This window comes from Aulostomus chinensis, chromosome 7, assembly GCF_037954235.1.
Source record: "Aulostomus chinensis isolate RoL2024-O1b breed Wild chromosome 7, RoL_Achi_v1.0, whole genome shotgun sequence".
Taxonomy (NCBI): Eukaryota; Metazoa; Chordata; class Actinopteri; order Syngnathiformes; family Aulostomidae; genus Aulostomus; species Aulostomus chinensis.
The window spans coordinates 31,101,554-31,112,707 of NC_141326.1; the positions used below are offsets into that span (position 1 = coordinate 31,101,554).

Sequence of the window (11,154 nt, forward strand, 5' to 3'; positions counted from 1 at the left end):
ATATCCATGTACATCCGTCTGGGCTGTAGAGCTTTGATTGGCTAAACTGGCAGTGTGGAGGAATAACCTGGCCTGTGTGAAGGCTTTTCAAACAAAGATTCTCCTGATGAGGAGGCGGTGACCTGCTGACTTCCATCTCAAAGAACCGGAATCGAGAATCGTTTAGAACAGGAATCGATACTGAGAATCGGACTCAGTAAGATCCAAATGATACCCAACCCTAGTTGTGGGTAATGTAGGAGGGTCAGTGCTTCAGTGGCAACTGATGAAGAATCCTTCTTTACACCTTGGATGCATTTAATGGGATATACTTCAAGACAAATAAGTTGTTTCTCTGAACCTGTGCATCAAAAATCATGTAAGGTGTCAGGCCATTGTTTGACCTTGATTATGTATATGAGGGAGAGAGCAGGTTTCTGCTTCACACTGATTTTTATTGCCTTGCGTACGATCTCGGTCACGTCTACAGGCAAAGTCACATGACAGACAAACACACACGTTACAGGAAGTTTGAAATCATTTATCAACATTTCAGCCAGCAGGGGGCAGCATGTGGCCACCCTTATTGTAAGAATCAATTAAATGCTAACTTCCCTAGCATGAGCATGATCTCAGACACACTGCATTTAGGTGTTTGATCCTCACAGCAGTGATGATGTCATGACCTGAACATAGAAGCAGTGATGATGTCATGACCTGTACACCTCGGCTGTGATGACATCATGACTCAGTCGTAATGATGTCATGAACCAGATGCAATGGCAGTGATGACATCAGGACCCAGACCACACACTTGTGATGATGTTTAACAATGGAGGTGATGATGTCAGGATGCAGACACCACGGTTCTGATGATGTCATGACTTGGACACAATGGTGGTCATAAAAACAACAAAAACAAAGTAGCAGAACATCAAAATGTAGTGAGAAAATTTCTGTTTTTGTTCTTTTGGGTTGCTGGGTGGTTAGGGTTAGCAGTGGTGTCAGAGTCCACAGTAAAGCATTCATGCAATGACATCAGCACTAGAGGGTCACGCCCTCAAACATCAAGGTAACTGACACAAACAGTCAAAGGATTTCTGTGGTCTTTGCTTCAGGCGCCATCGCACATGCTGCTCTGCTGCTGCGGGGGAATCGTTCCCAACCTGGCGATGTTAAAGTGATGTCTGAACCTCTAATGACCGATGGTTTCTGTCCAAATGTTCTGTGCAGCTTCATATGCCCATGTAGGTGTTCATCTTCCCCAGAGCATCACACACGGTGGTGAGGTCACTGCGCAGGTCCTGCACCACGTTCTCGATGCTACGGGTGTCTTTGAGCAGGTCGATGCTCTGAGTGTAAGGGTTGTAGTACACCGAGAACGGCCTCTTGATGCTCTTCGCGAACTCCCTGTGAGAGGAAGAGATGCATGTCGTCACCATGATAGGATAAGTGTTGCTGTCGTAACCACAAGGATCAAGAATCACAGATAAAATTATCAATCAAATGCCAGACCTCAAGACTCATGATGTAATAACACGCACAAAATCATCATCACAGGCCATCAAAAGAGCTTGATGAAGGGTGTGCATGTGTTTGATTGACAGCAGCTGGAGGTGAGTGTCAGTGTTTGGTTGGGTTCCAGAAGTCTGTAGCTCCAAGGAACCCTCTGAGTCATGTGACCTGGAGGTACCTGTGTGGCGGCCATGATGGGAGCTGCTGGAACTCTAGAACTCTCAGGACGGAGCTCCAGCTTCCTCCGTTAGCTCCTCTGTTAGCATCGATACACCGGAGTGTCTTCCTGCCAGGCAGGTCTGCAGCAGCTCTGACGGTGATGCCCCACTCAGCTGTTCACCCCAACAACCAATCAGCACCACCACCAGATAAACTTGAGCCTCCAGGGAGGATTTGTTCCTCTGGTTTGGTAAAACAGCTCCCACAAACCTCCATGATTGCTGCTCTAGCAAAGGGGAATCTGGGTTCTGTCCATCAGAGATTGGACCTGAACTGAAGCCAGAACCAGAACCACCATGGTTTTCTCTCCAGCAGCTCCAGGTGGAGCAGCGTTTCCTCTGGAGGGTTGACAGCTACAGTTGTAGTTCTGCTGCTCTCATGGACGCATGTGGAAGGACTTCAGCAGCCTCTCTGGCGCTGACACGACGTCATCACATCAACAGCCAGCAGGAACCAATCGGCTGTTAGGAGGACGGCTGCTGGAGAGAGGCGTTATCACGGCAACCAGAGGACGCTAACACTGAGAATGATGAGATGATGTCACAGGAGACTAGTAGACTGACACTTGTCAGTCATTTCCTACACTAATAACTAGGATAGATATGATTGACAGGAGAAGCAAACATTCTCAGTGTGACATCATTTCCTGTTGCCTTTGTGATTGACAGCTGTTGTTCATTGTTCAACATCGGTTATGAAGTTCTATTTTCCATGCAAACAAGGTGAAGAATCTAAGATGGCCATTCTATGGTCCACCAGCAGAACATTGCCGTTCCATGAGGCAGATACACGTTAGAAACATGGCTGCCTGTTCATCACGTTGGTGAGTGAGAATGTAGTTGCGTTCTTTCAGCACCGCTGCCATCCTCTCCTGTCCACTTTCACTTGACCCCATGACCTTTTCCACTGGGGTGAAGGACACGTGGATATGAAGAGGAGAGTGGAAGGACTATTAGAAAACACTGACTGATGGGGAATGCCGGTGTTCCATGGTGACAGTGAGGTGTCACTTGAGCAGAGGCAGGAAAACACAAGTTGGAACACAGTTTTTGTTATTGTGCGTCCTGTCAGGTGGGGGTTAGGGTTAAACCCTGGTTGAGACATGTTCTGTGTGGGTGGGGATGTGATTAGACATGGGCATGTGAAGGTTCTGGACGGTGACACCAACTTTGGAATGGAATGATGTTTGTTACCGCATCTTCTCCTTGGCCTCCTCGAAGCTCTCGGAGACAAAGTAAACATCCTGGAAGGTGGTGATGAGACACTCCTGATTGCAGGTCGTCTTTGGGTCAAACATCCTCACACAGGCCTGGTCGGACAGAGCATGCTGGGAAAAAAGGTTGTAAACCTTGAGCGAGGTCAGACCATCAGACAAATCCACTGACTCTTAGACGCCACCTGATGCTTTGTTTCATGTGACAGAAAACTTTATTGATCAGTTCTGAAGCTGTTTTACTACGTTACACTGATGACATATCTTCTGACAAACATATTGGATGTGAATTTGTCATAGTAGTCAGCTGGTTGTCATGGTGACAGACCAAATAAATCATGAATTCAAACTCTGTCCATATTGTCCAAGTATGCTATTTGTAAACTTCTTTTAAACTAATAATAAGAAAGTAAACTTTCAGTCTACTTTTATGGACTTGAGAGAAATCCCAAACACGCACCTGTTGGAGGGAGGAGTTGACCTGCTCCTGTGCTGGTTGATGCTGGGAACTGTTCCTCATATTTGTCGCTTTCATTCCGAAAATATTCGATATAGCTGTCAGCCAAACCCAGGAGAGCTCAGCAGCATCGCAAACTACAACCTACCAAACTACAGGCCTGAGAACGACCCTGACAACAGGTGGCCTACTCACTGAGCACTACAACTCTAATGGGGGGTGGAATATTCTTGTGTGTGTGTGTGTGTGTGTGTGTGTGTGTGTGTGTGTGTGTGTGTGTGTGTCTGTGTGTTACCCTCAGTTCTCCGATGGACGACAGTAAACCAGCTCCGTATGCTTTGAGCTGACCTTCCTGTTTACAGAGACCAAACTCGATGGTGAAGAAGTAACACTGTTCAGAGGAGACGAGTGTTAGACTGCAACGCCTCACCTCTCTCCCAGTAGCAGAACCACATTCACTCACGGTGGCCAGTTTCTGCACATCGTCGTCTGAAGCGCCCAGGGAAGCCAGGCCGATCTCCTGAGAGAACTGAGCAAACTTTGGATCAGCTAGCAGCGGAACATGACCCAGCAGCTCGTGACACGTGTCACTGAAACACATGACCACACAGAACGCCACTGGGTTTCAGTACTGAGGCATTCAGTACGTTAAAAGAGTGATCAGGCCTGATCTTGCCAAGTAGATTGTTTCTGAGCTTACGGTTCTGGCGTGTAGAGTGGGTCGGTGCTGTGGCGGACATACTGTGTGCAGTTAAAGACTCGGTAAGCCAAACCAGCCAAGAAGTCCCGGGGGGACAGGTAACCTGCGACTGGTCGCACTGTGAAACCAGAACGTTCTGAAACACAGGAAACCCGCATCAACTGATAAGGCCTCACAGTGGCGACGCCTTCCCAGAATGCCACCATGTCATAGAACATTCTGTCACAATGTGGAGTGGTCAGGGGGAACATTCAGGAAGTTCTGGTTATGTTGCAGGAATATTTTATGGGAAAATGTGTGAGATGGAGATCTTAGAATCTAAAAGAACCATGAATGTCCTCCTGATGGCTCCCAGGCAGCAGCCATCAGCCCAGGGAAGGTCAGCACCTCTGAGGAAGAGCGACACATCCTCCAGCTGTGGGATGTTGTCCTCGCGGTAGCCGCAGTGTTTGGTGAGCAGTGGCAAGTTCTTCAGGTACTCTTGGCAGGCGTGAGTCGGGTACAGCTTGGTCAGCTCCCTGAAGACCACGCCCCACGTCCTCACCTCCTCCGGCGTGTACTCGATTTGAGGGATGGGCTGCCCGCTGGAGGGACACAGGACAGCACAGTAGCCAGATGTTTCACCACCGAGGTGTCCCCACAGAGACAGAATGTTCAGTCAAACAATTGGTTTCTTCTGCACTGAGGAGTCAGCGGGCTTGTTGCCATGGAAATGCAGGATTTGGAACAAACAACAGAATGAGTGCTTGCTTGTACTCTGCACTTGTGTCTCTGTTAGTGTGAAAGGAAAATGTGCTCACAACTTGTAATTCATCGCCACCTCCACAAAGTATTTCCTCCGCTGGCGGTAAACATCATCCTTGAAGCCCTGGAAGAGACAGGAAGTAGCCACGTCAGTGCGCTGGGCGCCGCCCGGTCAGAAGCTGGGAGAAACCGAGTGCATCAGCGGTGAAGCTTCTATTGTGACGAATGTCACAACGTCAACGCGCATTTAGGCAGGAAAATCAAGATGGCAACAAACTTTATCTTCCTTAGTCATTTTTCACTGGACAAGCAGGAACGTCTCGTGTTGACCAACCAGGCCAGACGCACCAGATCGCAGTCACGCTCCATCTGTGCTTCTGGCACATGCCAACATGTCCGTGGTGGTTTCAGGGGTTCTGGCAGGGTGGGGTCCCGGTGGTCACCACTCACACGTTCTGTTGTTCTAGTTTTGTTCGTTGCTTTGATATGTTTCTCAGATCAGACTTGACCTGCTTGCTCCATGTCGTGCGCTGGTTGAGAACATTATGACGGAACGCGTGTAGATCTAAATCGAATATGCGGTTCTCTGCTGAGTGGTCAGTTTACTGCCTAAGTCATCACATGCTAAAGGGGAACCATGTTGTCATGGTTCTAGTCTGGACGTTTCTGCTGCCATTAAAGACAATCAACAGCTCACAGTTGCAGCTCAAGAACCTTCGCTGAAAGGAACATAGAACAGACACACAACACCGCAGTGGTAGTGTGACAACCAAAGAACCAAGAGATCCTGCTCATATTGGCCATCAACAGCCACAAGCTCTCAAGTGTTTACAACCAAGAGAGCCGAAGGGAGATGCGGATCATTCCCCCTAGAACCTCCATGGCCACCAGCACAGGTGACCCAGTCAAGTAAATGTTCTGGTGACTAAATGGCCAGTGTTGCTAGAGCTGCCGGAGGGAGAACACATGCTCGTACTTAGTATGAGGTGCAGTAATGTGTGCATGCCGGCGCATCACGACCCACATGAAACTTACAGGATGGTCGGCGTCCAGCTCAGAGCCGTACATCAGAACCCGGTGAGAGCACTGATCCAACTCTGAGATCTTCATGGGGAACCAGGGAACATCCTCCTCATCTGGAACCAACAGAGATGTATCATGTGAGAGCCCAGAACCTGACTGAAACACGGAAGGACGTCACAGGTGTGCAGGGCAGCCAACAACACAACACGCCATCATCTTCACACCCAACCCTTTCGTGCAGAATTGTACAGAAACAACATTTCTACGTTTGCACTGAAATCTTTAGAATCATCTGATGCACCACAGAAGAACCCGATGTGAAACCACCTCAGGGGTCATCGGTTCCTCCGGGTTGGCTCTCCTTTGCTACAAAAGCAGTGTGTGACCTCACCTGCCTCTGCTGACCACACGTGCGCTGGCGTGTTAAAGGAGACGATATTGACGTGATCTTTGAGGTGCTGCAGCAGCTCGTTGAACTGCTTCTTACTGCAGTTGCAGTCAGCAAAGATCTCCACCTCATCAGGGATGCGCTTCGATCCCCGAGACTCGATGTGCTTCAGGTTGACTCGCTTCTCCTGGGGGAGGGGATGTGACATCATCAACAAGTTCACACGTTATCATGCGTGGTCAACTTTTTTCGCCCTTCTGCATTGATAGTGCGTGTCGACATATTTACGTGTGAATCAACTCCTGAGCAGAACGACAGAGGGAGAGGCTAGGCCAGATGAGGATGATGAAGATGATGAAGAGGAGTTGGCTCACCTGGAAGAGTCGCAGTGCTCGGACCAGACAGCCCACTTCGTTCTTCAGAGAGAAGACCACAGCTGTCCGGCTCGCCTCCCCCTCAGCCCCCCTGTCTTGCCCCTCGCTGATGGGACTGAAGGATGGACGCCGCGACTGCACACACACACACACACCCACACACACACACACACACCCACCCACACACACACACACACACACACACACACACACACACACACACACACACACACACACTGTTATAACATATCTTAATACATTGTTTTGAACTATATTTTCATGAAAACCATTTGAAGGTGAGTAGAAACAGACGTCTGCATCTCCTGGAGCTCTTCATCGTCTCTCACTTCATCTTTGATTTGACCACAATTTGATTGAGGCCACAATCACCCCCTGGTGGCTGGCTGTACCCCCCGGGATTGTACGCTGTTTTGCAACAACACCTGGAGTAATCCAGACATAAAGGTTCCTCTGGAGGAGAAGAAGAGGGTCCCTAGGTCAGGAGATAAGGAGGAGCTGAGGACGAATGTCAGCTAAGTCTGAAAACCATGTCTGAGAAGAGTGGGTAAATGAGAAGAATGTCTTCCTCCACAGAGAAGATCAGACCTTTCCCCTGACCCGACCCCTCCCTCACCACCCCACCTCTGCACCAACCTCCCCTCGTTAGCACGTCCAGCTCACTGCCTCACACCCACCCTTTCTTCTGCTACCCCCCTCAGCCCACAGCCCCCCCTGCTGCAGCAGCTCCCTCACAGCCTGCCAGATGATGAAGGCTGCAGGTCCTGGTGGCAGCAGGTCCTGGTGGCTGCAGGTCCTGGTGGCTGCAGGTCCTGGTGGCAGCAGGTCCTGGTGGCTGCAGGTCCTGGTGGCTGCAGGTCCTGGTGGCTGCAGGTCCTGGTGGCAGCAGGTCCTGGTGGCTGCAGGTCCTGGTTGCAGCAGGTCCTTGTGGCAGCAAGTCCTGGTGGCTGCAGGTCCTGGTGGCTGCAGGTCCTGGTGGCTGCAGGTCCTGGTGGCAGCAGGTCCTGGTGGCTGCAGGTCCTGGTGGCAGCAAGTCCTGGTGGCTGCAGGTCCTGGTGGCAGCAAGTCCTGGTGGCTGCAGGTCCTGGTGGCAGTAAGTCCTGGTGGCTGCAGGTCCTGGTGGCAGCAAGTCCTGGTGGCAGCAGGTCCTGGTGGCTGCAGGTCCTGGTGGCTGCAGGTCCTGGTGGCAGCAGGTCCTGGTGGCTGCAGGTCCTGGTGGCAGCAGGTCCTGGTGGCAGCAAGTCCTGGTGGCTGCAGGTCCTGGTGGCTGCAGGTCCTGGTGGCTGCAGGTTCTGGTGGCTGCAGGTCCTGGTGGCTGCAAGTCCTGGTGGCTGCAGGTCCTGGTGGCTGCAGGTCCTGGTGGCAGCAGGTCCTGGTGGCTGCAGGTCCTGGTGGCAGCAAGTCCTGGTGGCTGCAGGTCCTGGTGGCAGCAAGTCCTGGTGGCTGCAGGTCCTGGTGGCAGCAAGTCCTGGTGGCAGCAGGTCCTGGTGGCTGCAGGTCCTAGTGGCAGCAAGTCCTGGTGGCTGCAGGTCCTGGTGGCAGCAAGTCCTGGTGGCTGCAGGTCCTGGTGGCTGCAGGTCCTGGTGGCAGCAGGTCCTGGTGGCAGCAGGTCCTGGTGGCTGCAGGTCCTGGTGGCAGCAGGTTCTGGTGGCAGCAGGTCCTGGCTCCTGAGATCCTGCTCAGACCAGCTGGGTGGGTTGTTGAACACATGTTTAAGCTGGGGAGGGCGCCGCAGGTGAGGAAGACATTCTGCTTTCTACCTGCACCAAGACCCCACACCCCCCGGGACTTCAGCTGCTCCAGGCTGTGGGCTCTCCCCTCCCTCCTGATGGAGGCCCTGGAGAGGCAGGTCCTTCATCTCCACCCTGTTGCAAGACCATCAACAGACCCACCAATTCAGTTCATCACCAGCCTGGCACCAGTCCAGCCATCATCTTGCTCCTGCAGAGAGCCCCATCTCACCTGGAGAAGCCTGGAATGTCCTTTAAATTCTCCAGTACTCCTCACATCTCCTCTCCTCTCCTCACATCTCCTCATCACATCTCCTCATCACATCTCCTCTCCTCTCCTCACATCTCCTCTCCTCTCCTCTCCTCTCATCACATCTCCTCATCACATCTCCTCTCCTCTCGTCACATCTCCCCTCCTCTCCTCTCCTCTCATCACATCTCCTCATCACATCTCCTCTCCTCTCCTCTCCTCTCATCACATCTCCTCATCACATCTCCTCATCACATCTCCTCTCCTCTCCTCATCTCCCCTCCTCTCCTCTCCTCTCCTCATCTCGTCACATCTCCTCATCACATCTCCTCTCCTCTCCTCATCTCGTCACATCTCCTCATCACATCTCCTCTCCTCTCCTCATCTCGTCACATCTCCTCATCACATCTCCTCTCCTCTCCTCACATCTCCTCTCCTCTCCTCACATCTCCTCTCCTCTCCTCATCTCGTCACATCTCCTCATCACATCTCCTCTCCTCTCCTCATCTCGTCACATCTCCTCATCACATCTCCTCTCCTCTCGTCACATCTCCCCTCCTCTCCTCTCCTCTCCTCTCCTCTCATCACATCTTACCTTAATTAGCAGCCTGGGATTTACTGGATCAGCTCATGTCCTGAGCTGTTGGTTAAACCTGCAGGGTTATTAACTTGTTTTCAGCAACAACAGAGGAAGATGATGCCCTGCTAAGTACAAAGGTCAAAGACTGAGGCTTAGAGTAGTGAGAGAAGAAGACGGAGGAAGAGCAGGCGTGTCTCTCACCATCTGGCCGCCAGTGTGGCGTTGCGGCTGCCGGTCAAACATGGCTGAGTCCAGTGACAGCCCGCGACGGGTCCAGTACTTGCTGGAGAACATCATCATGGCGGGCTGCATACGGGGCAGAGGCAGCGGCTCAGTGCTGCCCTTCATCACATGGGTGGAGGCCATTGGGAACCAGTGGGTGTAGGAGTACCAGGACTCCGGCTGGCTGCGTCCTGCTGCGTCCTCACTCATGAACACTCCGGGAGGGACTGGTGCCGGCGCTGGGAGGGATTGCCTCTTATATGCTGTCTGTACGAGGGAGGGGAGGGAGAGGAGAGAGGAGAGACTGAAGGCAGAGAGGGGGGAAAGAGGGAGGGAGGAGAGAGAGAAAAGAGAAGAATGGAGGGCAGGTAAACATGAATCCCGGTGAAACTTTCAAGTTGTGTTCTGAAACTTTCCACAGAGCTTCTGGCACCTGAATGCAGCACAACAAGCCAGCAGGAACTGCTCAGCAGCAGGTGCGGGGCTGGGCGGAGGATCCTTCCACTAAATCTGATGCTTTTATTCAAGAGTTAGAGGTTCAGGCTCTCATGTGAAACCCTGCAATTCTCTCCCGTGCCGACTGGCTCGTCATCACTCTGATACCATCGCTGCCGTTTTAGCTTCTCACTCTTTTGGAACAGCAGGTTATTGGCTGCTGGTGCATTTATGAAGCATCTGTCCAGTTGACTGACAGTTGAGGTAACTGTCCACACAAAGCCTCCATCAAGAGATGAAAGGCGTCCAGCTGATAGCGACGGCGTGCTATCAGCCTCAGCGCAGGCAATTTCCTGGCACACAGGAAATGAAGCAGCTGAGGGATGCATGAGGAGCAGCAGCCACTTTGTTGTGGTAGCGAAGTGGCTTTATGAGCAGATGGCAGCTGATAGTGTCCTCATCTCCTCCAGCTCAGACCAAACAACTCCAACCAGCGAGTGTGCGTGTGTGTGTGCGTGTGTGTCAGGGGGGTCACATCCATCACAGGCTTCTAAGTGGGAGTGAGAATAAACACTCACATGCAGATTTTAAGTTGAAATGTTAATGAAAACAGTCACTCAAACATGTCTCGGTCTCAACTGTTCGCGTTTACCTCACTGACACTCAGCCGCCATTGGTCAGCACCTCTATCTGTGAGCCAGGACACCCACATCAGCTAAAAGAGCTTTTCCTCTCACACAAGCGGCTGTGCAGGAAATTCAGGGCAAGAAAAATTTGTTTGATGAAAAAACAGTCTTTCAGACTCAGCCTGCATGTCTTCAGCCTCTGTGGCATTCCTGGAGGTCAAAGACACTGGAGCTCTTCCTGCCAGTCACTGCTGCTGTTGTTGAACATCAGGAGAACACAAGTGGACATTCTAAGTGATTAGCTGGCACCTCCAGCCACCCAGCAGCCACCTGACCACAGTCAGCAGTGACCACACCTGATGCGCTCTGGTTTCATGTTGGAAAAAAACCAATTTCAGATCCACATCATGTTCTACAATTATCTGCCAGCAGCAGGTTCTGAGTCCTCGCTGAGAACTTTTCCTGTTCTACTATCAGACATGTCGACTCCTCGCTGACCTTTACTGAAACAGGTTGTCTCTTCAGAGTCCTGGAGATCATGAACGGGAATCCCTCGGTCCTGTTGGATCTGTTCAGAGCAGCTTGGCATCACCCCCATGTGACGGTTCCTCTTCCGCCAGACCACAGAACACCAGAACGTCTACCTAGTGGTTGCTGAGTTCCAGCAGTGGCTACGCTGTT

The 11,154-nt window shown here is 51.6% G+C and overlaps 1 protein-coding gene across 3 annotated transcripts; it reads right to left on the bottom strand.

Moving 5' to 3' along the window:
- Window positions 1–461: 461 nt before the first annotated feature.
- On the bottom strand, window positions 462–11,142 carry tph2 (tryptophan hydroxylase 2 (tryptophan 5-monooxygenase)). Of its 3 annotated transcripts, none has more exons than XM_086209988.1 (12): window positions 9,846–11,142; window positions 9,392–9,716; window positions 6,613–6,747; window positions 6,242–6,425; window positions 5,863–5,963; window positions 4,884–4,951; window positions 4,471–4,667; window positions 4,084–4,219; window positions 3,847–3,973; window positions 3,679–3,774; window positions 2,907–3,040; window positions 462–1,389 (listed from the first exon to the last, which is right to left on the bottom strand). In XM_086209988.1, the coding sequence occupies exons 2-12, from the start codon at window positions 9,620–9,622 to the stop codon at window positions 1,215–1,217; spliced, it is 1,584 nt and encodes a 527-aa protein (XP_086066114.1). In that variant the 5' UTR covers window positions 9,623–9,716; window positions 9,846–11,142; the 3' UTR covers window positions 462–1,214. The 3 variants fall into 3 exon arrangements, 2 of the variants coding, with proteins under 2 accessions (XP_086066114.1, XP_086066113.1); XR_015117327.1 differs by having other exon boundaries at window positions 1,264–1,389; window positions 1,673–3,040; XM_086209987.1 differs by having other exon boundaries at window positions 3,679–3,973.
- Between the last annotated feature and the right edge of the window lie 12 nt (window positions 11,143–11,154).

What these genes read in the sequence shown, in the direction of transcription:
- tph2 (XM_086209987.1), bottom strand. Translation starts at nt 9,622, where the DNA reads ATGAGTGAGGACGCAGCAGGACGCAGCCAGCCGGAGTCCTGGTACTCC. An exon ending in CCACTCTACACGCCAGAACC is followed by an intron (nt 3,974 to 4,083) that starts GTAAGCTCAGAA and finishes CATGTGTTTCAG; the next exon opens with TGACACGTGTCACGAGCTGC. An exon ending in CGTCCATCGGAGAACTGAGG is followed by an intron (nt 3,041 to 3,678) that starts GTAACACACAGA and finishes CTTTTTTCCCAG; the next exon opens with CATGCTCTGTCCGACCAGGC.